At 42.4% G+C, this 26925-nt stretch overlaps 3 protein-coding genes across 4 annotated transcripts; 1 reads left to right on the top strand and 2 right to left on the bottom strand.

The window, feature by feature from the left end:
• Positions 1-6282: 6282 nt before the first annotated feature.
• On the bottom strand, positions 6283-12453 carry tmem150b (transmembrane protein 150B). Of its 2 annotated transcripts, none has more exons than XM_071474234.1 (8): positions 12195-12453; positions 11949-12093; positions 11713-11834; positions 10772-10831; positions 10504-10571; positions 9905-10032; positions 9626-9803; positions 6283-8220 (listed from the first exon to the last, which is right to left on the bottom strand). In XM_071474234.1, the coding sequence occupies exons 3-8, from the start codon at positions 11775-11777 to the stop codon at positions 8009-8011; spliced, it is 711 nt and encodes a 236-aa protein (XP_071330335.1). In that variant the 5' UTR covers positions 11778-11834; positions 11949-12093; positions 12195-12453; the 3' UTR covers positions 6283-8008. The 2 variants fall into 2 exon arrangements, with proteins under 2 accessions (XP_071330335.1, XP_071330334.1); XM_071474233.1 differs by having other exon boundaries at positions 11713-11792; positions 12195-12451.
• A 273-nt stretch (positions 12454-12726) lies between these two features.
• Positions 12727-18542, bottom strand: adsl (adenylosuccinate lyase). Its single transcript, XM_071474232.1, has 12 exons — positions 18253-18542; positions 15701-15904; positions 15438-15482; positions 15085-15164; positions 14820-14991; positions 14673-14719; positions 14452-14542; positions 14247-14316; positions 13995-14142; positions 13605-13785; positions 13071-13247; positions 12727-12921 (listed from the first exon to the last, which is right to left on the bottom strand). The coding sequence occupies exons 1-12, from the start codon at positions 18394-18396 to the stop codon at positions 12835-12837; spliced, it is 1446 nt and encodes a 481-aa protein (XP_071330333.1). The 5' UTR covers positions 18397-18542; the 3' UTR covers positions 12727-12834.
• A 272-nt stretch (positions 18543-18814) lies between these two features.
• On the top strand, positions 18815-26193 carry LOC139618361 (GTPase IMAP family member 8). The gene is made up of 6 exons (XM_071474230.1): positions 18815-19878; positions 20724-21279; positions 22491-22588; positions 22759-22890; positions 23126-23716; positions 23885-26193. Exons 1-6 carry the CDS (start codon positions 19848-19850, stop codon positions 23956-23958), a joined length of 1482 nt encoding a protein of 493 aa, XP_071330331.1. The 5' UTR covers positions 18815-19847; the 3' UTR covers positions 23959-26193.
• Positions 26194-26925: the final 732 nt, after the last annotated feature.

Here is a 26925-nt window from a genome sequence, read left to right on the forward strand (position 1 = left end):
AATGCAAGTGTTTTCATGGTCAAAAGTTTTAACCACTGGACACAAGATTTCTGCTACTTCACTGGTAAGTTTTTTCTCAGTGTTTGTGTGCTGGAGGTTTTAAGTTTTGAGTGAGTTTCATATCAGACCACAATTAGTTCCAGACAAATTGCGATGTCACAAATTCTGTGAAAGTAAAAAAAAGACTTCAAGTGTGTGCACATGCATCATTCTGCATGGTGAAGCTCAAACATCCAAGTGAAGTAACGATAAGCAAAACACATTTCTGAGTGCAATTTCATCATGGATGAGGAACGACGCTTTTTCTAATTTGCCATAAGTATTGTGAGGCACTGATAATAACGTCTTTGTTGTCTTACATCACACAGAACGAGCCCATGACGAGCTTCTCTACTGTAACGCTACTGCTGCTGCATCAAGACATCAATTCAGCCCACAAGTGGCGCCGACCTCGAGGGTCCGTCTGAGCGAATGTCTGACTGATCCTCAAAGCAGTAAAGGAGCAGAGCAGGTCACAGCCCACCGCAAAATGTCACAGGCCTTACATAATCCCTGCATGTATTTTCTGTGGTGACACACCAGCTGTACCCCTCTCCCCGCTCTGAGGTCTTCCAACAAGACAAAAAGGTCAAGACATTAGAGAGCAGAGAATGGACCTGGCAAGCTCGCCTCGCATCATGCAAAAGGTTAGCGTGGAGAGTGGGAATTCAGACAAATGGCGTTTTCTCAAGCCCCTCCCTGACCTTGATGCTGATTTAATTTATTATGTCATAGTTTAAAGTGACCAATGAAGCTGGGTGGCACAGCTCACTGACATGTAAAGTGACTCATTTGTCAATTTAGTCATTTTATATGACCTCTGTCACCATTCAAGGTCACACTGAAGACACATAAACGATTCTTTACTAATATTTTATCCTCACGAGTCAAATTAACACAACATGCCACGAAAAGGGAAGAAGTTATATTTTATTTTGAATCCATGGTACATGCCAATAAACTTGACCTCTGCTTATTATGTTTTTTCTTCCTTCGCTTCCAAAGCTCCGAAGCAATGCAAACCTCTGGGGACAAACAAAGCTGAAGAAGTTGTTGCCAATATCTAAAAACAGCACGATTAAAAACAGAGAACCTTGGTAATAGCAGCCATTTCTACTACGACAGTAGTTTCTCACGTTTCAAAAACTTCTAAAGCCCAAATATAGTTCTGCAGCAGTGGGTTGCATGTGAATATCTTCTCTAAGCTGGATGAGAATCTGTAATTGAGGAGGGTTGTTTTTGTTGCTATGACAGTGATACTTTCTACCATATGAGGATCTGTTTTTCCATGTATTCAAAAGCAGTAATCTCAAAGAGACAGACAATTGGAGCCTCGTAAGTGCTAATGACTGTTTGCTGGTGTTAAAGGCAAACAGTCACCTGTGGTTATGGGAGACAAAGAAACGCTTTACAGTGTCTCATCTGCTTTCTCACATCACAGCACATTTTTTTGGAAACATGTCTGCATACCAGACAGACTGCATCAGTGAATTTATGCACGTGTTTGACTAAGAAGAAATACAGAAATATAAAATGTATGTATGTACATAAAAGGATACTCACATACTTGTTTTGCATGTTTTAGCTCATCAACAAAAAATTGCCTATTCTACGGCACACCATCAGTTTCTATCTTCCAGAAAATGGAAGGTTGCCAGGAGCTAAAAAATCAATATAAAAATCTATTCTGTGCTTTCAAAATGGTCTGAACGAACGTTGTTAGGAAAGGTATGTGAGGGAATTTATGTGAAGTTGAAATATGCAAAACCATTCACACAGTCTTTTGAATTCACGAAAACTACGCTAAACATGTATTTTGTGTAAGCTGAGCGACTCCTGAATGTGAAGCTTCATTCTAAAATCTGTCTAAAGGCAGATGAGAAATCAGTAAATAAAGCAGAAATCAATGAGGCAGGTTGAGGGAAAGTGGACACACCAGAAAGTTTCATCACAAAACAATGTAAAGTCAGCCTCCCAAAACCAGCTCGCAATTTAATTTCCCTTTGTACACTAGAGGTCCGATAAGGTTCAGTAGATGTCTGCGTACGAAAGATGCATCATTCAAAAGCATGGCAGCTGTTCGAGAAATATTCCTCCAAAACTACGCATCAACATTAATTTGAAATGAAATGACAAAATAGGACAATCTGTTGCTGAACCATGCAGCAGTTTATATCTGTAACAGTGTGATATGATGTGTTGTCCTCATTTGGTGTCAAAACTGCATTTACTAAAGGGCCTCACCCCGGTGAAGATAAGCAGTATATCGGTAATGGTATGGTCAACCATCCAATGGGGTCATTTAGTATCATGTCATCTTGTGCTTTGTAGGTTATAAGAGTTATATGGATTACAATGCCATTTATCTGACACCTATGCATTCTTCACAATGCTCCTGTCCTAGATGACAACATTTCTATAGTCATTGGTGAATAAATTTAAGACAGCTTTGAGCAGCCCTAACATCACTAAACCTTTATGGAAGTAGATTTCTAATGTTGTCTGTTTAAAGAGCAGTTGAGGAATGGATTAACATACTAACACACACAGTTTGGGGGTGTATGACAGGAATACAAGGTTCGCTCAGGGTGGTTTGGGGGAAGAGCCTGGCCATATAATGGTACGCTACACAGTAGTTCAACATTTTGGCAATAATCCAGGACTATTCCTTGGCCAGGCTCAGCAGTCTTGTTGTCACTGTTGTGCCAGTGTTTATGCTCAGCCAAATCAGCTGTCTGCAGCTTCATATTTATCATACGCACGACAGTGGCGCTAATCTTCTCATCCACTTCTTGACAAGAAAGTAAATAAGCTGTTCCCAAAATATCAAACTGTTTGATGTTTGTTGGGTGACACTTGATGCACATCACTGTGAACATGCAAGTAAAGGTTTGCAGTGCCTCATGAGCCTCTGGATGTGATGCTTAGCATGAGATTTCAGATGCCTGGTGTGTGAGCATCTGGTGCTCCATGTTAATCTCAAAGCAAATATTACATGTATCTGGAAACACTGAAGGAAGGAAGGCATAGGGGTCTGCGTGTGTGTATGTGTGTGTGTGTGTGTGTGTGTGTGGTATGTATGTGAATAAATGTCCAACGGTTTTGCATCAGTGGACATGCAAGTGGGAGGTGAGCCATGCTTCATTGTCCATGTGCTTTTCGCTCGCTCGTTAAAAGCTAATTTCTCCCCCCACCATCTTCAGTCCTCCACTACCACCCCTCCTTCCTCCCCTGGCTCTCTGGCTCTCTGTCTTGTGCGATCAACAATAGTCTATTCTGTGCTGTCCCGTGCGAGTGGAGACACACCCAAAGCCAAGGCCACGGTGCAAGGGGAGATTGTTGGTTGGTGGCCAACCGAGAGGGACACTGGCTCAATTCTCGTCCGGGAGCATGGATCCTGCCCTGACAAGAGGGCAGAGGTGGTCTTATCTGTTTGGCTGTAAATTGTAATGGTCATTTAGTGGAGTGATTCCCCAGCCAAGGGTATTTCTGCAGCTGAGGGGTATGTGGAAAGATTGTAGAGCTGCTCAAATAGATCAAGTAATGGAGGAACACATTAAGTAAAAGGTGGAAAAGATAAAAGGAGTAAATGATTGAAGTTGCAGCAGGTAAATGGTTGGAATTACCAGTTAGCCCAATGGTTAAATGATTCACATAGTTAGCAAACAGTAAGGTGAAAAAGCTGTGGACACATGGTTGAAATTAGAAAAGGTACAGCTAATATTAGCTTCTAGTTAGCCAAAAACTGATAATTGGCTAGGAATAGCTATAGGGTAAATGGTTGAAATAGCTAACGATTGGTAATATACAAATGGTAAAAAAAAAAAAAAAAGAAAAAAAAATTTTTTTTAAAAGTTAAAGGTAAAGAAAAGTTGCAATTAGCTAAATTAGCTAGTTGTCTAAAAAAGTAATGGGTAATGGACAAATGACTGAAGTTATAGCTAAAAGTAAAAGATTTGGTTGATGTTAAAAGAAAACTTGAAACTGCTAAAAGCTATGGATAAAAGGTGAAAAGGCTGTGGATAAATGGCTAAAATTACAAAAGGTATGTAAGTAATGAATGAATGGTTGAAACCATCAAGACAGTCAGGCACTATCACTTCATATGGAAGCACCACTGACAACGCAACTGTATGAAAAAAACTCTGTAATAATCCACTTTTCCATAATTAATGGCATTAACTATCCAGTTTAAATCCATTCAAATGAGCACATTGGGATCATAACTGGGGTACTTGAGTTCAGAAAAAAAAAGGTTGGGAGCCACTTATTTAGTGTATGAGCACGTTTCTGTGCACTTGCATGAAAGTGAATGAGTACTCAACTGAAGTCACTTTTATTTAGTTAGCACAATTAAAAACAACAGGTGTTGACCGAAAGTGATGTACAATCGTGGCAGATGGAGTAGTAGTATACATAATACCACACATAAATACTGTACTCTCAGTGTGTTCACATCAGTGGGCACAGCTACAGTGTGGTGGTTTGACTGAATTTTTGTTTTTCACCCCGCCATATATCATCTGGTGGTGGGAGCCCCCAGAAATCCCCACATCCTCGACACACATCACAGGATCCCAGCACACACACATACACACCGAAGCTCGTCCACAATACATGCCCTGATCTCAGCTGGGCCACAGGCTGAAGGTCATTCTATCGACTCGTTATTCTCTATCATGACAATCTGTCCCTAAATGCCACAGCTGGTGCCCCCCACACACTCTGCTGCCTCCTCTGATAAGGGCAGACTCTCTTCATTGTCTGATAACATAAATATGACACACCAACACACCATCTGAGGGTCCCTGTCTGCACCAGCCAGCCTAATTATATAATTATCCCTTGTCTGATTGTGCCTGTGCAGCTGAGACGAGGGAGGGCCTTTGTGTGGCTGGTGGAATGCGGTGTGCTTGGCATTTTTCAGCAAAAGGGCAGCTTTCTGGAAGCCACTGCCAAAGGAGAGGAGAGGAGGGTGAGATCACGGCTGCTGGTGCCCACTCTTCTTTTTCCTCTCTCTTCTGTCTCTATCACTCAGTTCATCTTTACTGTCTCTAGGATCAAGCTCTGACACTTCTGGACAATCCCATCTCTCTTCTGTGTCTATCACTCTCACCCTATCGTTATCCCTCCGCCGCTCGCCAACCATTCTCCCCGACACTTAACTGCCCGTGCTCTCGAAGCCTTCAAGTTTGGCAAATTGTCTTGCAGATAAAGTGGCCTTTGAATGTGGAATGCACAGGATTCGGCTTCCCAATGATAAGAGCTGACAGGTCGCACTGTTAGCGAGAAGCCGAGTGGCTGAACGCGACCACTCTGATGTCTGATAGCGGACTTGGAGGCGACTGCTCCGCTGCATGATAGGCAAGCTTTGCTATTGTTTCTGCTCAAGAGCTGTTGAGGGGATAAGAGAGACGAGGGCACGAGCAGGTGTTAGGAGAGATTACAGTATAGACCAAGAAAGCATGCCTGCTATTACCTCCTTCTTGAATTAAAGTCAAAAGCAACAAGGCGGGTGTCACATAAACCACGTTCTCTTACACTACAATAGAGGATCCAGACCTTTTTCTGACATTTACATCAAGGGCCTCCCAGTCTTTGCACATCGCTCCTGGTGATTTTATGAGTTTTCCTGCTTTATCAGAAGCCTTTTATGCTCACTAATGAAAACAGCAGGGTTAAGTGTGTTTTGGCACCAAAGCTCTCCCTCTGAATTCCTCTGTATGAGCTGCTGCATAATTCAAAACATTTTGTCATTTCGATAAATAAAGGTGCAGTTTGTCTTTATTGGGGACTGCACTTTGAAAATGATTTCAAATGTTTACACCATCTGAGGCGACTTTGTGTCAGGTCCCTCGGATGGCTAAAAGGTTTGTGTGCAAGGTGGGCACATGTCAAGCTCTCTGGTTTTTCAATAATCAAAATGTAACTTCGTCAAGTTAGAGTGACCTGAAGATTATGCCGCCAGTCAGCTGCAGTAAACAAGTTTATCAGAGACCCGAGACAGCATTGTTTAACCACAAGTGTGGGTAGGAAATCTGCGTGCTGTCTGCAGCAGAAACACTGGTAACTAACAGCACTCGAGAAATTCCCATAGAATTCCGAGCCGTCCGTCTGATCCCTGTGCCCGCTCGTCAAAGCCCCCCTCTGGTGATCACACAGCATGGAGTATGTGAAAGAATGCTGTCGGGACATAGCAGGACACTAGGGGCCCAGTATTCCCATCTCAAGCTTCCCCGCATGCCCCTTGTAATTTTTTTACATCAATGAAAGATACAAACAAAAGTGAAAACTTGATCACAAAGAGACAGTGCAAACAGACCCCAAGACGATATATTTAAATAAACAGAGAACTTGGATGAGAGAAGCAGTTTGAGTGCTGGAGCCAAGAGTAGGACCTCTCCCACTATCAGCATTGCTATGAGAGCTTCATTGTTTTGTCCATCTCAAACAGCCTTGACAAATTGTGCTGAATGTAGAACCTCTGTCTAAACTAGAGGCATCTTCCAGAAACATGCTGGCGCGGCGCCAGAGCTGCATTTTCCCATCAGTAAAACAATCATCGTCCAGGATCGCTCCACAGCGCCCCTGCTGGTCAGGGCTGTTTCTGAGGATGTGAAAGGCATCTTCAGTTTGCAGGTAAGATTTTATTATAATATTATAATAATCTGTGAAGCGGTAATTTCAAGTCTAAATCCTCAGATGAACTGTAATAACAGGAATTTTGAGTAGTATCACAAAGCTTTGATCAATGATTCAAAATAAAAGCACTTAAAATGTATCTAAAGGCAGATTACAGTTCTCATTATGTATTATGTCATTAGGAAACTTTTTTTTCTTTCTCTTGCTAACCCAACATTTCCTTCACACCTCCATCCTTCTTTTCTGTTCCCCTTCCTCTGTTGTATTATCCAGCTGACAGGTGGGGAGTGAGGCCGAGGAAGACCAGTCTTTTCCTGGTATTCACTGTCGAGGCACTAATCATGAGATCATTTTACTCTTTACACACAAAGAAAAATGTAATGCAGAGTATAAAAATAACATGCTGAGAAAGCGTTAAGGGGATTTCACCTAGAAAAAAGTTTCAGAAGAGATAATGATATATGCATGAATGATTTGTGGAACTAGAATATTTATTTAATGGACAATATTTAAAGAGAGTTCAAACTGTGAATGATAGTTGAATGGTGCCACCATGTGTTAGTATGTAATTACTGCTACACATGCAAAGTCCAGATTTTAGAAGCTCAGAACTCTCCAGGAACATGCAGTTTCGACTATCTTACAAATGCTGAATAAAAATTAACAAAAACAAATGATCAGTTGATCAATTTATTTGTCGATTTAGAAATATTTTGTCACTATTTTGATGATCGATTAATAATCCAAGACATTTCTGTAGTTCCCGTTTCTCAACTGTGAGACTTTTCTGCTATTTTTGTCCAAAACATTTTGGGGTCAGACATAACAGGCCATTTGATGACATGTCTTTGGGCTTTTGAATATTATTGTGGATTCTTTTTTTTTTTTTTTTTTTGATAGGGCATGAGTAATCAATTAATCATACAAACTATAGATTATTTTAGTGATAGACAGATGATACATTCTCTACTATCCTTATGCACTGACCCTGGAACAGCAAATATATATAAAAAGGTAAAGTTACTAAATGTTACTAACACTTGAGACAATGTACAAGGAAAACAATGTTCAGGGTTAAATACACCTTTTATAAAAAAAAGATTCAACTATACAGCTATCAAGCAAATCTGTTATTGAATCTTTCAAAAAGGGTTAATACATAAATATAATAAAAAGCAATATCATAAACTCCTCACTGAGTGACTGAAAGACACTGAAACAGCAATAGTGTACAGGATTTGAAAATGTACATTGTGAATCTAGTGCACAGGCATTATACATTAAAGACTACATGACAACTGTAGGTACCAAAGTGTTGTGTCTGTGTTCAGCTGAGTGCATTTGCAACATAGCCATTTGTCTCTACTGAGGCAGGGCTACAATCATCCCTCAAAGCTTGTTTCTGGACAGTGAGGTGGTGGCAGTCAATGTGTCTGAACTCAGCTGCAAAAAGGCCAAACAGGCAGAAGAACAATATGACCAAGGCCCATTCACACACAGCAGCCTCAGAGGGGTAGCCACGATTGTGGAGAACGGACACTGAAGGAGGGGAAAGAGGTCAAGGAACAGAAAACTAAGGAAATGCATAGTGTAAAATTAAAAAGTAAATCAAAACATGTATTAAAATTTGAGTTAACCTTGCAGTTTGTTTGACACTTTCATTAGCTGGGCTTGGGTGCATGTAGCTTTTGTGTGATACAGTCCATGTTTGTATTAGTGCCCTCCCCTTGTACCTTTCTGTCTAGTTTTTGGTCTGGTGTGTTGTTGCAAATGTGGGGGATCTTTCAAAATACATGCTGTCCATGTCAGGCATTCAAGACTAGTTTTAAAAAAAATACATATAGAAAAATAAAGCAGACCAATAGTACCTGCAGCCATTTAAGAGTGTATGAGTTCAAATTAATTCTCTTGCACTCGCACAAATAGTGTGAATATCCATCTAATATATCTGTGTACAACTCTCAAAACAAAAACAAAATGGACAATTATAAAGATCCAGTGAATTTACCTCCCAACAATTGTATTCTATTAAATTTATTGTGTAAAAGACACATTGTACTCTAAATCTGTAAACACTACAGTCTCAGTGATTCCCAACCAGATAAATAGAGTAGTAGATAAATGCTGAAATTTCCAAAAAAAAAATATATAGGCTACAGTTACAATAGTTGGCTAAATGTAACTTTTAAATGATCATAATAGTTTGCAGTAGCAGGTTGAAATAGCTAAAAGTAACAAAAAATTGGTTGAAATTGCTAAAGGTAATGGCTAATTGGTTAAAATTATGAGCTAATGTTGAAAGTAAATACAGTTTAAACAGTTAGCTAAAAGTAATGGATAAATAGTTAAAATGTTAAAACAGCTAAACTTATCTATACAGTTGAAAAAGGTTGCTGAAAACAATAAATAAAAAGTTAGAACATTTTGCTAATGTTAAAAGTAACAGATAACTGATAAAATAGCTATAGAATCGCTATATAGCTATAAAATAGATAAAAAAGTTGAAATAAGTTAGTTAGCTAAAGTAATGGATGAATGAATAAAATAGAACAGTAGGCTTTGAAAGTTTGTTGAAAGTTAGCTAAAAGTTGCCGATAAAGGTTTAAACAAATGGCTTAATGTAGTGGATAAATTGTTGAAACAGAAGATAATTTGTGCTTTTAAATGACATCTAGTTTAAATAAAGCTGGAACATTGTGATGTCGATTGAAAGTATTGGCAGGGCTTCAGGGGTATATCAAACAAAAATATGTCAAGGGGATAGTTGTGCATTACAATTGTGGTTGCAATAAAAAGCACATATCCCTTCTGAAATTATTAAAAAAAAAAACAAAAAAACAAAATAACAAATCTCCTTGTTTGCTCAGTTTTTCACAAGGACGTTATCATCAGCTTACCTTAAACTTCATTTTTAACTGTTAATGCATACAGGAAGGAAGGATACTAGCGATGACCAGGACGGTACAGAGGATGCAGCAGGTCGCCCTGGCAGGCCCCACCCAGCATCTGTCCTGAGATGGCTGAGCCCTATAGGTTAAAAACAGCTGTATCCAGAAGTAGGCCAGGCCGAGAAAGAAAGCCAGGAATGCTCCCAAAAGGTGAATTCCCATCAAAACTGATTGCTAAGCGGTGAAGGCAGAGGAGGTGGAGATATTAATGAGCACAGAGTGATTATTATGAGTAAAAAAAAAAACAAAAAAACATTCTTTATTATTTTTATTACCTGGAAATTGCCAATGACAGAGATCCCGACAGAGGCGATGAATCCCAAAACAATGCTGGCAGTGTTGGCCTTTCCATGGTCACCATAATCCCTGACCTGCTGGAAGCGGATCACCACAATCCACAGGGCTGAGAGAGACAGGCAGAGAGAGAGAGGGAGAAGAAGGCAGAGGAAATGGCAAAGAAGTTACATAGAATTATGATTAAAGTAAAAATTTAAAGAAAGACGATGTCACTTTAAAAATTCTATATGTGATCTATATGTTGTGATAATAAGAAATCTAATTTGAGCATGTCGGTCCACAAACACCAACTAATCAGAAAATTAGGGGATAACTGCATACACAGTTTCCTGTAAAAGCAATTCCTCAATCTGAGCATAGTATGAGAGAGAAAATGAACAAATGTTTATAACAAAAAAAAAAAAAAAGCAAGATTTCAAATGGAAACCTGACTTCTACAGCCCTGAATAATAGTAGCTCTAAATCAACTCTGAAGCAGGTTGAACATGCTGTATAGCATGTAGGGACACAGGAACATTAATAAATTACGACTCCCACTATAGCCTGTCAAAACTGGCATAAATATATCTGTCATTACCTAAAGCAGAGCAGATGTTGCAGATCTGGGCGAAGAGACAGCTCTGAGGGTTGTATGTGCCGCACTGGCTAAGACGAGAGGGTGAGAAAACAGAATCACTATCATTCACCATTCATTTGTTAATTGGGTTTTTGCTATAATATAAATTAAGGCAAGTCGACAGGGATTTGTTGTTCACCTGAAGAGGTGAAACAGCAGGTTGTCCATTCACTTTAAATACTTTATTTACTCTTCATCATCTCTCAGGACAGAGAAGATTTATACCAACCTGATATAAGGGACTCCGTCTGTGAGGTTGACTGATCCATTTGTTACAGCCACAGCAAACCTAATGGGAAGAAACAACTGTATCATGACTGAATGCATGAGACATAAAATATTCAGTGGGGCATGTATTGTTTTTTTTTCTGATATGGAATTTACGGATTTATGGAAGTTTAAACAACATTTTAATGTCATATTTTTGCACATTTGAACGGAAACTTCAAGCCTGTCTTTGATTAACCTCTGGACTGGATGCTTAATCAGAAGAGAGGCAGGCACCTGTGTTTCTTCTGTAAATCAGCTCATCAGGAACATGAGGTTTGTTATGTAATATAATATACTGACATAATATATTGCATCTTTATAAAACTGTGTTTTGTACATCTGTACTTTGTTCTACTTTCAATAGGCTATTGAGTCTGTCATACTCACATCATTACCTCATCGTATTGTCATTGTCATTGTTTTTATTTTTTTGATAGTGGGAAGGCCCATTAATCCAAAAACAACAACTAGACAGGACAAATGAGGAAACAATGTAAAAACTGCAATCAAGGTGAAGGTCTCTGGTCCCAGACCAGGAAAGTGTGCAGCAGTTCACCTTTGGATTCACAGCATCATTCCAGCACTTGTGGGTAGTTTTAGGACCCAGAACCCAGCAACAGAAGCTTCTCACACATTTCAGTGAAGAAAGCAGTATTTTAGTCAACAATATAATTACGATCAGTCTTCTATCAGCACTGACCAATATTAGTGCCTATTGAGCTGAAATCATTAAGTAGTAAATGCTGTTTGTTGTGAATACATCCTAATCTGCTACACAGATAACACTCAGGAGAGCATTTCCTGTGTTCAGTTTTGAGAAATGACATAAGATGTGTAAAACATTAAATGTCTAAGAAAACTGAAAGACAATGTTAATAGAGGAGGGAGCTGAATACTCACACAGTCCAAATGCCTGCAGTGCCAAAGACAGCCAGGCAGATGGGGAGCAATGCCCACAGCCACATGTTGCCCAACAGCTGCTGCTTGGTTCATATGTAGGGAAACATAAAAATAAAAGCCTCCTATCCCAATCGAAACAAAATATAATGTAAAACTGCAATATTAAAATATAAACTATATTTACTATAAAACAGTACCATGAGTTCAAAGGAACCGTGTGAGACATTTGTACTCACTCTGTGCTGAGGAACGGCTCGATGCTGGTTGAGACACAGTTCTCTATTAGAACCTGATGAAACACAACTCACTCCGTCTTCACCAGGATCATGATGATACAAGTGCACGATGTGAGCTGGGACACTACTGCACTTTGTCCCGACACTGTACGCACAGAGCGATAAGTCAACTTTGTGTCAGAAGTTTACAAGACAAGTGATCACAATGGTTGCGTAGAGTATCTGGTCTTAAAGCTGAGTACTTACTGAGCGAGGAGAGGTGTAGATGTAGGTCAAGAGCAATGGAAATAATATATACACAGGCAGGGCAGTATACTGTAAAATACAGCGACTGTTTCTATTTAAAGGGGCTGGACTTTGAGCCGAGGGTTTTAGATTAACGACCTCTTGAACGAGTTCCTCCCAGGTTTCCTCTCCTCAACAGTTTACCTTTTCCTTTCCGTTAACTGAAATAAGAGCTTCAATTTTGTTTCACATTGAATGACTGAAAGCCAACATTTGGTGTCCGTGAACGATCGCAGAATCATTCATAAAAGTGTGCTAATAAAGTGGTGGATTAATAATTAATCCAGTATTTAATCAGCATGTTTATATGACACACATTATAAAAGCCCTAGAGGCACATATTACTTTTGGTTCCTGTCAGTAAAGATGATGTGTACATTGCAAACATAATTAATTACCATAATTTTATCAAGCACCTTTTGTAGTAGTTATATTTCATTAAAATTCTCATACAAAAGCAGCCGGCAGAAATGAAAACTATGAAAAAGAGAAATCAATTCAACAATTGTTCTTTATTGAGGTACAATGCAGCGTTCACCGCAGCCACACGCCATAGTGAAGTGTCTTTCTCTTGGCCTGTGTGCGAGTCAGTGGGTGTGTGTTAGAGCTCAAGCTCAATCTTGACATCCATCTTCGCCTTGAATGGCTCCAGCAGGGGGTGTATTTCTTCAGACAGGAACCTGGCCACCTACAAAACAGGAGGACACATTAGTTTCTACAGATTTAATGTCCTTAAGTAAAAAAACTGGTGTGTGTATGTGCAGTATATGAGTACTCAAAAGTAACGGCAGAGAATCCAGTCCAGAAAAAAAAGACGAGGGACGGTTCATGTCGTACCTGCTGCGGAGCACGGCCGATAAAGGTCTTGGGGTCCAGCAAGGCGTCCAGCTGCCCCAGGATGGGGGCGAAGTAGGGGTCTTTCTGGACTCTGGCCAGAAGGTCGTTATCACCTCCCTCCTGTTTGACCACGGCTGCAGCCTCCTGAGACAGGACACGGATCTTCTCGTGGCAGTCCTGAGGGAGAGACGCAGAGGAGAGATGGAGGCCTGTGTAGAGAGCTAATCTGAATCCATTTGTAGCTGATTTGTGATGTGATGCCTGGTTCATTGCAACTCTAGAGTCAGTAAGGATACATTCATGACACCAGTGTGTGATTATATACAGTATCTATTTTAAGCTCAAACACTTATTACACAAAGAAGGAGAGGGAGGTTTTTAATAAAATAAATGTTTAAGTATAATTGGCATCAAAAGAATTGATCTAGACTTAAGTAAATTATGTCTCTAGCAGAATAAATGAATTAGTGCTTAATGCTCAGATGTTGATTATGTCGGTGCTGGCTTGCTCACAGTGTAACTATCTCCTCCTACCTGTCTGTTTCCTCCAGCCTTCACCATGGCCATGATGATGTTCTCTGTGGCCATGAAGGGAAGCTCATGGCGGATGTGTCTCTCAATGACTTTGGGGTAAACCACCAGTCCCTCTGTGATGTTCTGCAGCGTGCTGAGGATGATGTCCGCTGTGAGGAAGGACTCGGGCAGAGAGATCCTCCTGCAATGAGTTCAGCATGAAGAGGAAGAAGGAAGGATCCAGGAGAAAGAAGCTCGAATCATCCACTAAAAAGGATTTATTTAGATAAAACCTCAACTTTTAATATGGTGTTCACTTTGTCTGCTACTATCCGCAACTGAAAAGCAATTTCAATGAACTACAGTGCATATGTGGTGTGATGGCAAATTCGTATGTCATGGGTTGCCGACCTGTTAGCGCTGTCGTCCAGCGTCCGCTCCAACCACTGCACCGCGGCCGTCTGCAGCGGGTCGGCCATCAGCGCCACCAGGTGTCGGGCCAGGCTGCAGCAACGCTCCGCACGCATGGGGTTCCTCTTGTAAGGCATGGCACTAGAACCTGGAGGGGCAAGAGAGCGTCACAGTGACATCTTCACATCAGCAGATGTTTTGTCTTCATTTTCTTTGCCACTGCATAAAGGGTTAAGTAATGAGAGAACATACCGATCTGCTCTTTCTCAAAAGGCTCCTCGATCTCCTTCAGGTTGGCGAGCAGGCGGATGTCTGTACAGATCTACAGCAGGCAGATACATCAGAAATGAGTACCAGGGGCAGGGTTACCACAGTGCTGTGCAGATGACCCAACTTCCATTAAAACACCACTAGATGGAGACATTCGTCTGCGTGTCTCCAGCTTTTGTGGCCATACCTTGTGAACAGTAGATCCCAAACTGGCCAGGCTGGACAAACAGTCTACGTCCACCTTACGACTGTACGTCTGCCCAGTCACCAGGTAGGCTCTACGATGGGAACAATAACAGAGCAAGTCTCAACAACTGTTAAATAACGCCACCGTTATTTTATTTCTTCCATTATGGTAAGAACTGATACGACTCTTCTGAACACTGGAAGCAGCAGGGGGCGTCTTACTTTTTGAAGCCAGCCATCTCTGTCACCATCCGGTCAAGCTCTTCCACCTGGTGGAAGAAAACATGGAACATAATAATTGGTACAACTGAGTAGATCAGAAGACTAAATCGCTAAGTTCATCATTTAAATCAAGCTGATGATTTATACTTTGTCATGGTCCCCCTGAAAGAGCTGCAGGAAGCTGGCCTGGGTCCCAGTCGTCCCCTTGACACCCCTGAAACGCAGATCATCACGGGCTCTCTGCAGGTTCCGCATGTCCATCGCCAGGTCCTGCAGCCACAGACAAGCTCGCTTCCCAACCGTGGTCAACTGGGCGGGCCTGTAGAGAGAGCGTGAGACAGGCGCAGTTAGTTAGAGACACATGGAAACGTCACAGGTAGGACGCGTGTGAGGAAGCTGTGTTCAGACTCACTGGTAGTGTGTGAAGCCAAGAGTGGGGAGGTCAGCATATTTCTCTGCAAAGTTTGCCAGTCTGTCGATGACTCTGGCCAACTGTGGAAATCAAAACAGAGGCTTTAATTCCTGCATAACCCACAGTTAATACTCAAGTCCACGCAGCCCTCACATGTTGAACTTATGCCTGGTTTGTACTGTTTTGTGACAAAACACTGCAACCAAAAAAAAAAAAAAAAAAAGAGGTGATTATTTCTACATTGTTGACTTGTTACTAAACAGCTGGGGCATACAGACACACAGAGCCACTATGCCCTTATTTCCACTGATTTCACAGATGCACCACTGGGTGGGTGTGCAGCTGAGCCTCACCTTAGGCAAGAGAATGTCAAATCCATCACGCAGCATAATCAGGTCCTGAGGAAGAAAAACACAATGATGTAGAGAACGGGAAAACTTTGTACTTGAGGAACTACACAACGTTGCGTTGTGTTTTCTAGATGGGACTGAGTTGCTGTTGCACAACTTAAGCACTGCTGAGAACTTTCACACATACAGGACGAGTCGGTAACAAAATGCTGGATTACAGTTCTGGCTGAAAAGCTGTGTGTGTAATATTCATTCATCATAATTACAGTATTGTCTCCGACGTAGCAGGAGGTGGCTCCGAGGTGGATGATGGGAGCGGCAGTGGGGCAGCAGTGTGCGAAGGTGTGGACGTGAGCCATGACATCGTGCCTGAGCTTGCGTTCTTCTTCGGCCGCCATTGCGAAGTCGATGTCGTCTGCGTGACTCTCCATCTCCAGGATCTGGGCGTCGGTGATGGGCAGACCCAAAGCCTGAGGAGGAGAATGATGAAGACAGAGACATCATAGCACCGGAATCATTAACTAAAATATTTGCTATAACAGAAGCAAATGTTCACAGCTGATAAGCTCAAACTAAAGAATATTTATACGTTTTACATATATATTTTAAAATATATTTTACACAATAAACTGACTAACTTCTGAACTGTTGATGGACTAACTGATGCAGCTCTACTTTCCAGGTAAATAAAAAGCCAGAGTGGATATATATGAATATTTACACACTGGTAATGTTGGGTTTTCTGTTAAGAGAAATAATATTTGAGCATATTCGGCTAAATGTAACGTTTCTGAAGGACTGCCGAGCTCTGTTACTTTAATTAATTCTCTTAGAAGATAAGAAAAAAATAATAGTCAGATGGGTCGTCAGATGATAGCTGTCTCCTCTGTCTTTTCAACTGTCTTGATGGGCATGTGCTGTCCTCGTGAGAAGATGCACAGTGTCCTGATTAGATTTAGGTTTTCTCTGTTGGGATAGAGCAGTCATGTGATGGGAATACAGAACATGGGCTGATTGAGAAATTGGTCCCCACCCCTGAAAGTACCTCTCTCCCTGCGTGTTCCAACACAGCTCAAGACCCCAAACCTGCAGTGTCAAAGGTCAAACTAAAGGAGGGTCAAGTCCAGGTAAACGGTGGCTAAACACAATGAATCTCATAGCAAGAAAATATGATTAGTTTTGAAGCCAAAACAGCAGAAACCTCTCAGGGGGGTGGTCTCTTGTTACTGTGACATTCTCTAGACACTATTTTCCACACACAGTGGCAGCCACAAGCCTGACGCAGGCAAACTGTGGCAAAGCAAACCCCCTGAAGAAGACCTCAACGTACAGGACAAGAAGAAAAGTCGGACTCTGATCAGCTCTGATTAGTGTGTGTGCGTGTGTGTTTAACAGGTCATGTGAGGTGATGCATGTGAGAGAGGCTTGCCCCCCTGCTTTCCCTCAAATATTACAAATGCAGAAGTCACTTTAAGGAATTATCAGGGCCGCAGGACTAGTTAACAGATGTCCTCTGAAATCATCAGTTACTATGAAATTCTGCTTGATTAAACAAACCTCACGTCTTATTGATAAAACCTGACCCCACCCATGTTAAACTATGGGCTGTGGGACCTTAAAGGGATCAAGTAGCAGTTCAGTTTGGAAGCTAAATGTCAAGAGAGCTGCTGTATTTCAGAGGGTATGTTCTCACAACCCCTGGAGCCATCAGTACAGACTCTGCTGTGCAGCCAAACATTGTTCAAACCCACAAAGATTTATTTAAATTTCAAGTGAAGATCCCAAAGTTTCAGAAAAAAAAAAACACATCAGATTGAAAGCATCACAAGGGTAAACAAAAGAAAAAGATTGGGGTTTGTTGCACCATCGCTGCTGGATTTTGACCAACATGTTGGGTCCTTTGTTTCTATGTTGTAACAGTGTAAACCACATTCACAGTATTTGTAATGGGACGGGTCATCAAAGAGGAAAGTAACTGTCTCAATGCAGGTCTATATAAGTTTTTATCAGCAGCATTTTTTAAGCATAAGAGCTAAATCCGTTGGTTGATTGGTGGATTAGCCGATCCATGCCAAACAATCCCCAGCTCCACTTTCTCCAGTGTGAGAAACTGATGCCTTTCTCTATTGTATCGCACGCTGAAATAATAATAACAATAATAATAATAATGATAAAGTGTTGGACTATTGGTCAGACAAAACAAGACATTTAACATTGTCACCTTGGAAATTCTAATGAGATTTTTTAAACTATTTTCTGAGATGTTATGGTCAAAACCATTAGTCAGTTAGGGACAAATCATTGGCAGATCATTTGTACATGAAAGTTGGAGGCCTAATGTGGTTTTGGAAAACAAAGTTTGCAGATATACACACTTTCGTGTATTTTGATATTATGGGCTACATTATTCGTTCATAAAAGAAAATCTATGGGTAAAAGAATTTTAAAGGAGGTCAATCAGCACTGATTGAACTCACTTATCTATAAACCCCAAAAAGAATCAATTTTGTCTGAAATATTTTAATATAATAAAACTTCCCTTTGGCCTAAAACTGTTGATAACTAACTGTAATAATAAATAATTAAATGTTAATTGTACGAGAAGTAGACATGCGTGCCTGAGGCTCTGAAGTGCTGCTGGGACCCTCCTTTAAACTAAATTTAGAGCAGGGAACTTGATAGGTCTCTCTGAAGGTCGCCAACTTTAGTTCATAAGACGTGTAAAGCTTGACAGAAAGGTGCATGTGTGAATACAAAAAAAACAAAACAAAAAAACCGACAAAAGACACGGGCTATGGAGGCTACAAATGTGTCAAACCTTCTCAGCTTTAGCCAGGTAGATCCACAGCTTTCTCCAGGTTGTGAATTTCTTCCTGTCACTGAAGTTGAAGGCCATTTCCTTGCTGGCATACCTGGACACCAGCGGGGAACGGTACTTCATGAACTCGTCGGCTGCCTCCATGTTTGCAAGAGCCGGTGGTGTCCGCTCAAACCTACAGGTCTGCCCTGCACCGTCGCCCCTACACACACACTCAAATATACACACACACACGCACTCGTTTGTCAAGCTGCCGCGCCGACTTCAGCTTGGTCGCATCACATGGACGAGGCAGCGCGGTTTTACGACACTGCGATACGGCATACGGCGTGAGGTCTGAATGTCACATGTCACTGTTTAATTGCTCCTCACTTTCTTTGTTCATGATAAAATAAAAGCGCAAAAACTGCTATGTAACATAAAAGTACGTCAAAAACGTTTCACTAAATGTATCACTGTCGATATTTCCGTCTTCAAAATGCATGCGGCAAATGTTTTTTAACCCTCTGTCTTACGTGATTTCCTGTAGGTCCGTGAATGTGTCTCACCATATAGCGAACATAATTAACCTGCCAAAGATGAGCTCAGACATTCAGGGTGATTTATGTAATTTCTCTGCCACACATGATGCATCCTTGAGAATTTATTCACACTACGGTGACAGTGCTTTGATTTCAGTTCAACCAGATAACGTCTCACAGTCATTTACTATTTATAGGAGCTTTTATGTATTATGTAAGCCGTGTCTTATATGAATATTTAAATGTATTCATGCAGTATACATGCCCCCACTGCCTCACAATACCTCTGTGTCTGCAGGCATCATATAAATAGTTGTGTTTGTGCATGATGCAGCATCTGGGGAATACATCCAGCTGTAAACAGAGAACAGAGTGGTCCCTCTCTCTCTCTCTCTCTCTCTTTCTCTCTCTCCCTCTCTCTGTCTATCCATCTTTCTATCTGTCCTGACTGCAGTCTGCATACAGTGCCACACTGCTGCTACTGCTGCTGCTGCTGCTGCTGCTGTGTGATACAAGCAAGTGGGAGGAACAGCTTCCTCTGTTTTGCCTCAAAAAAAAAAAAAAAAGAAAGAAAGAAAAATGACGAGACATCTTCCTGGAGCTGCTGCAGCAGGGGTGGATTTGGCTTCTAGTCTCCTGCATTGCACAATCTTTCCCCTCTGCTCAGGCAGATAAATAAGACAAAAGAAGGAGCGCTGGAGGACGAGGAGAAGGGGAGAGAAGATACAGAGAAAAGGACGGAAAAGAGCCATAGTAGGTTGAGGGGGTGTGGAAGATAATAGATAGAAAAAAAGAAAAGAGGGGAAGAGGTTGAATGGCAGAGGGGGTATGAGGAGAGGACAGGGGGCAGTGGTAGGTAGACAGAGGGAACAGAAGACAGAGTGAGTTACACCGCAGTAGAATGAGGGTTAAAGGGAAGGAGAGAGCCAAGAAGCATTTGAGCTGCCACCCTTTCGCACGCCACTCAGGCTCCGTCGCTTTCTGAAGAGGCAAGAAGAGGAATCCACCGTGGAGGCGAGAAGGAGAAGGAGGAGGGGGGCTGAGGAGGAGGAAGCCAGAGGTTCTACACACAAGATGGCTGCTGTGTCCTCTGCCTCTGACACTGGTAAGTGGGGTTTTCATTCTTTGCAGCACACCTCGCCGCAGGTCCCCCATCATCATCATCATCATCATCATCATCATCATCATCATCATCATCACCATCACCAGTCATTCACTCAGTCACAGCACGCAGGGTAAACTCCAACACCCATGTTATGTTTCCAACAGCCATGTCCCACAGTGGTGGGAAACTGTTGCTTGACACAACTTCCTGTGTTCAGCAGCTCACATGGAAAGTGTCAGCAGCAGTGAGTAAATCAATAAACCTCCCTCCATATCCTCTCCTCATCACCACAGAGCTCACATCGTTCCTCTTGCCATTCGCATTTCTCTGTCTCACCTTTTCATCAGAGCATTTATCCTCTTCTGGTAACGTTTACTCAAAGTAAATTGTATTCTGTCCACGTGCCGTTCTCTCTGGAAGGAGTCCAAGGTTCCTCCTCTATGACCCAATTCTTCCAAAGGCTAAGGACAGAAGAAAACAAAGAGGGGGCACACTGGAAGGGGGTTTAGGGGGAGAGAAGAGGATGAGGACAAGAATGAAAGAGGAGGTAATAAAAGAGGAGAGGTATGAGGTAGCAAGGAACTGAGATAAGAGGAGGACAACAGGGAAAAAGAGTGAGGACAGAAAGGAAGGAGGGACAGAGCATGAGTAGGATATATATCGCTGTGGAAACAATGGAGACGTGTCCTCGTCTCTAAAAAGCACATTGAGGACAAGATGAAACAGAGGATTAAAACAGAATAAAGGATCGGGATCATTTCCTCTGAGAGGTAGCACTGTGGAAATAAAACCAGCAAACCCATCCTCAGAGGGAACTTCAATCCAGTCTGTCTGTGCTTCAACAGGTGACCCCAGGGGCCGCCACCCCCCTGAGCGCAGACTGCTGATCCTGGGGGGCCCACAGTCTGGTAAGACCTCCACTGCCAACGTCATCCTCGGGGACGAGGTCTTCGATGCTGGGACAGAGACGACTCACAGCAACGTGGGCCAGACGGAGATCTACGGCCGGCGTGTCACTGTGGTCGATACCCCTCCATGGGTCATCCCCTCTGACCCGGAGGAGGACCCTGAAGCTGACGACAATGACAACGCAGGTGCAGAGTCAGACAGCCCACGACGGCCCCCACCGAGCCTGGACAGCGAGGGGCCGTGCATGGGGGCCATCCTCTGCCCTCCTGGACCCCACGCGATACTGCTGGTGGTGTCGGTCACCCAGCCCTTCACTGATACCCACAGGAGGGCTGCAGAGGAGCAACTGGGCGCCCTGGGTGGAGGGACCTGGAGGTACTCCATGGTGCTCTTTACTGGGGTGGACAAGCTGCCCAAAGGTGTCTTCATTGAGGAGCACATAGCAAATACTGGAGAGGCCCTGCAGTGGCTGGTGGAAAGATGTGGAAGCAGGTATGATGCCTGTTTTCTCCCTCTCTCTCTCTTCTCTGTTTGATTTGACAGAAGCCTGCTCTGAGCAGAGGAACATCAAATCCCTGCTCTGTTGTCTGTCAGCCCTTTGGTAATACTGTGCAATGAGAAATGATTACTAAATCTAGCGGTTGGAATAACAGTGCGGCAGCAGTTCAGTACACAGCTTAAAGGGGAACACCACCAGTTTTATACAGCAAAAGATGTTTTCTCATATGAACTAGTTGACCTTTGACCCACACAGGGAGCACACAACCAGAAACTGGTTTAGGTGAGGGAAGGTGCCTGGGTAGAGCACGCAAAAGTCAGGATAGAAACATCATCAACACGCCCACTGGGTCACTGTGACAGTGACCGGCTCTGCTCACACATCGGCTTAGCTGAGCATTACATCACTTTGTACTAGTGATCTTATGGAAGGAATTATAGTGCAAATAAATAATTCATCTTTTTTCTGGGGACCCACAGGAACCCCCTCAAAGACCCCAGGGGGTCCCTGGGCCCCACTTTGTGAACCACTTGTCTCTATGTTCAGGGTTGCAGCTCCCCCTGCAAGTGTGCAAGCACTAAAATGTGTTTATAGCTGCTGGGGAGGATTACTGTATCAGATAATGTGAAAAAAGTTCAATATAGAACCTTTTGTGGCTTCAGAGGGAGCTGCACGATGTCTCATAAACTGCTTGAATTGATTTAATATGAAAAGTGGTCTGTCAGTGGTCAAGTTGGATTGTGGGTAATGTGTACCAAGGAAGAAGGCTGTGTGCAATAGAAAGAACAATATCTCTGATTCTGCTGCATTCATTTTAAATACTTTTATATATTTATACATTGTCCCTCGTGTGCTCAGTATGTCACAGGAGTGCAGTGCTAAATCGGCCAAAACTATTTTCACAAGCTAACTTCACGTCTAATCTTTTAACTGTTCTTGTTTGCATTCATTAAATTCCAGAGATTTAGCATTGCACTTCTATAGAGTGAGGGGGCTCACAAGATCCTAAACTCAAAGCAGCAGAGGTCAAGACATCCTGACGTTTGGTTACTATGAGGGACCAATCTGCAAAAAGACTGGAGCTTGCATTTCCCACTTGATGGTGTCTTTCATTAGACCCCATGCCTCCTCACGATGAGTAAACTGAACTGCATGTGTAAAATTGGTAAAGCGCCCCTTTCAAAACGCGTTTGTCTACCTGCAGGTACCACGCCTTCGATAACACTCGGAAAGAGACAGAGGATAACACACAGGTGCCCGAGCTGATGGAAAAGGTGGAGGAAATGATCACTGACAACCAAGGTTAGTTCTTCACATCTGTGCTGTGATACACTAAATGACAACACGTCCCGCAGAGCACCGTGTCTGCAGCTTCTATCTTCTGATTAGCGCATTATTAACGAACGCACCAATTGTGTTATGGAGCTGATTGAAAACAGTTAATTGAAGAACTGATTGTTGCTGTGATGCAGGATGGTACTTTGAGGTGAACGAGCTGATTTTACTGGAGGAGGAGCAGGCCCGGAGAGCCCTGGAGGAAGAGAGGATGAGGATGGAGGAGCACGCCAGACAGAGGGAGCAGATGATTGGAGGACCTCCCAGAGGTGTGAGGGAGTTGTGTGTGTGTGTGTGTGTGTGTGTGTGTGTGTGTCTGTGTGTGTAACTGAGTGAGTCATGCTATGAAGGGGAGAGATGATTGCGCAAAAACTGGCGTTCTAGGAAATAGCTTACTCATTACTGGTCAATCAATATTGTTTTTCTTTGACTCTTAATGGCCTCTGTCTCTCTCCATTCCTCATTTCTTCATCTCTTTCTTTCTTCGTCTGTCTCTGTCTACAGAACTGAGGTTGCTGCTGCTGGGCTGGAAGGGCGTTGGAAAGAGCTCGGTGGGGAACTCCATCCTGGGCCGCCGGTACTTTGAGTCTGGCCAGGAGACAGAGCTGTGCCTCAGGAGGCAGGCGCTCGTATCCGGCCGTCGGGTCACCATCGTTGACACCCCAGGGTGGGACTGGTTCTCGGTGAGGCGAACCCCGAAGCGCATCCGCCAGGAGTCCCAGCGTGGAGCTGCCCTCCTGCGCCCTGGACCCCACACCCTGCTGCTGGTCCTCCCTGTTGTCTCGTCCCTCACGGCCAGGAAGAGGCGAACACTCCTGTCTCACATAGAGACTCTGTTTGGCGACGGTGCGTGTCTCCACACCATGGTGCTCTTTAGCTGTGGTGACTGGCTGGGCCGCACGCCAATTGAAGAACACATTCTTAGAGGCGGGCGGGAGCTGCAGAGACTACTCGAATACTGTGGGAACTATTACCACGTCCTGGACAGTAAGACCCCCGGCAAAGACAGGAGTGTGTCAGTCCTACTGGATAAGATAGAGGAGATGATCAGGGAGAACGGTGATAAGGCCTTCCTCCCCATACAGACCGAGTGGTGTAAGTCATACTGTTTTATTTTCATATATTTTGCAAAGTTAATTACTGTTTTTTTGTCTTGTCTTGTGTTGCAGTTGAAACCTATATAGTGTGTCTGAAGTGTGTGTGTCTTAACATCAAATATGCATATATTACATCTGTCTCATATAACTGTGTTGCATTTGACAGTGAGTGAGGAGAGCTCTTACTCTTCTGACAACACCGAGCCTGAGGATGACTGTCGAGGATGCCAGCTGCAGTGATACAATCACTCTAAAAGGAAAGTGGTCGCCTTTTTATCTATGTTCTGAGTCTTCAATAGGCCCAAACATCACCTCACGTAACTTAAACCTCATCTAGACATCCCTGTCCGACTCTCAAGAGTTACAGGGAAGGCAAACGGTTTGGAACAAGAGTCTCGTCATGAGTAGCTCTTTGTTAGAAATGAAGACCGAACTCACTGATCGCCGAGCAAAGCTCGATCTGGACTGACAGTGCAGTGAATAAACACGTCTGAGAGACTTAACGTTCAAAGACGTTCCCCCCGAGCCCAAGAGGAGGAGAAATGTTCTGCTTTTGCTTCAACTGCTGCTAAAGAGACCCTGTTTCAACACTGCAGAGTAAAGAATTACTCATCATTGTAACTCTATGTTCAGACTGCACTGATAAGATTTGTATTACAAGCTGGATAAAAGATAATATGACCATGACCAGCCAGGTTTAGGGGTAGGGCTCATGTCTGTAGCAAGATAGTCACTCTTGGTTATTGGAAGACTAAGAGGAATGTCACTACATTATGTCTTGTATCAGTTTAGGATGGACTGTACAGTACAGTCATCCCTTTCTGCATCACGACTGACGAGAGATACTAATGTCTACTGGAATATCTGTGTCGCAGTGTCAAACGAGGACAGTGGGCTTTTTTTGTAAAATTCAGTAACACAAGAGTGAACCTTCAGACGCGAAGTGTGGAAACTTCCTGATCTCTCATGACAGCGATATTAACATTTTCCTCATTAACATTTGATCGGTTTAGCTCAGGGGGTCAGGGTTGAATTGATTCCTCCAGGGCAAAATCTGGCTGATTTACAGAAACACTGATCAATGCTGACGTGAGTCAAATATTAATTCAAACTGGAGCTTTTCTGTGAGTATTTTATGCTTTTGTTTGCTGGAACTAGAAGAGAGTCAGTCTTTGCGCTTTGGTTGTAATTAGTTACTTTGATTCTCTTGTGCTAAAAAAAAAAAAAAAAAGAACTGCAACCATCAAAAGCAGTAAATATATATTTTTATCCCACCTTTGTTGCATTCATGCTCAACAGGAGCGCTAAAAAAACAGTTAGGGAAGGCTGTGATCAAACTGTGTGCAGTCTCAGATCCCTGTGGAGCGGCCTGGGCTGGCTCTGCTTCGCTGTCTGTGGTCATTTATCGACAAGGTAGATTCAGCTACGTGCCTCAGCATCAAAGCGTGAGAGTGGGGGTACAGCCCTGCGGCAGGGCCGTACCCTGTAGGCTACATCGAGCTTTCGCATGCTACAGAAACAACATAACCTCATGAACCATTTGAGCTCACACAGGGCTTTTACTACCTTTTTCTACATCACTGAGACATCTGTTCCTGTCATTGAAAGTCATATTTTGAAAAAATAGAATATATATATATATATATATATATATATTAAGCTCTCAGAGGCATGTTAAGACACCGCATGCAGATAAATGAGTGCCTATGGAGTTGAAGGCAACCTCACGTCTTATTGCTCTGACTCTTGCTTGAGCAGGTCTATGTGAATTTCTGGTACGACATCACAACCCTCTACCTTTACAACTGCAAAAAAAAAAAAAAAAGAAAAAAGTGGGAAAAAGAGAATTTACACTCTGAAAGGTGCAAATGAAAGCATACAATCCAGACTGGAGGTATTTGGACAGTTGGACAGTTTTCTGAGCTTTAGCAGACTCGGTTTGAAATAAGATCATGGATACGACGAAGATCAGCTTTTATTTGAGCAGATTCACATCAATATTGGAATTGAACGTGCTGAAAACCTGTGTAATCGTCCTAATATTTGTGGTCTGCACTGTATAACATGTGACCGACACCACTGCCATGCTGTAAAATCAGATTTTATACAAATGATGTAGCCTATAAAAGAAACCCTGACACTGCTTCCTGTTTGCTTTACTGACTCTGTGCTTCATCTAGTGATGTAGGCTACCGCAGCACTTAATGTGACAAGCATGACTTTACAATTTGATATGAGGATGTTTCAAACATTCATCTGGAGTCTTAGTCCCACTCCACCTGTGAATATATTGTATAAGCAGTGTATATTTCCAGTGTACAATATGTTACAATGTAGGCTTTTAGCGAGGTATTTTGCACTGTGTACCACTTTACTGTAGCCAAAGTGACATTACTTCCTGTGTGGTCCTTTGTACATGGTGATCGCATCATCATCCCCAGACAACAATAAAAGATGTGGATATATTGTTGTGTATTTTTGGCTTTCCTGTCATTATTGAACTGTTTCTTTCAGTTTTGTCAGTTTTATTTCTCATCGGTGGACTGCAGTACAGTCCTACAAGAACAACCGTTATGATTCAGTCATGCTGAGTGGACTGCTCTGGGGTGGAAGGAGTAATTGTGCAGCAGTGTCACTAGGTGGCACCATAGCAAGCAGATTTGTCTGACATCACAGGCAGTGAAGGTTACAGAAAACAAAGTAAAATTCAGTATCCTCAGCTACATCATGACTAAGTTATTTCTTGAAGGCTCAGGCAGTATGATGGGCTTAAAGCTCATTGAAAGGAAAGCTTTTTAGCACTGTACAGTTTTAAGTAGTTTTGAATTCTAATTGTGGTCTTGATCTTTGAGTTTTCAGAACACTAAAAACTCTGCAGCTTGCCTTTTACAGAGCTTGGGCTGCTGAATCTGGTCAGGTGACAATTTCTACTGTGTATAACCCAGTTCTAACTGTGGTAAACAAGATTAGGTCTTTCATGGATATGTTGTTCAGAGAGTAGTAATCTTGATCCTGCCTCTTTGCACCCAAATACAGCACCTAGATGACAGTATAATATTAGAAGGTAAATCTACTCTCAGTTGTGTCCACGTTTTGTCCTAATAAGCTATTGTGCATGTTTGATATAATTCTCTGTTTTAATGTTGAAATAACAGAGCTCGAACCTTCTTAAATCAAATGCTTCCCTTGAAAAATGAGGGCATTTAC

This window comes from Trachinotus anak, unplaced genomic scaffold (assembly GCF_046630095.1).
Source record: "Trachinotus anak isolate AG129_WGS33_773 ecotype Australia unplaced genomic scaffold, CSIRO_AGI_Tana_v1 ptg000003l, whole genome shotgun sequence".
Lineage (NCBI taxonomy): Eukaryota > Metazoa > Chordata > Actinopteri > Carangiformes > Carangidae > Trachinotus > Trachinotus anak.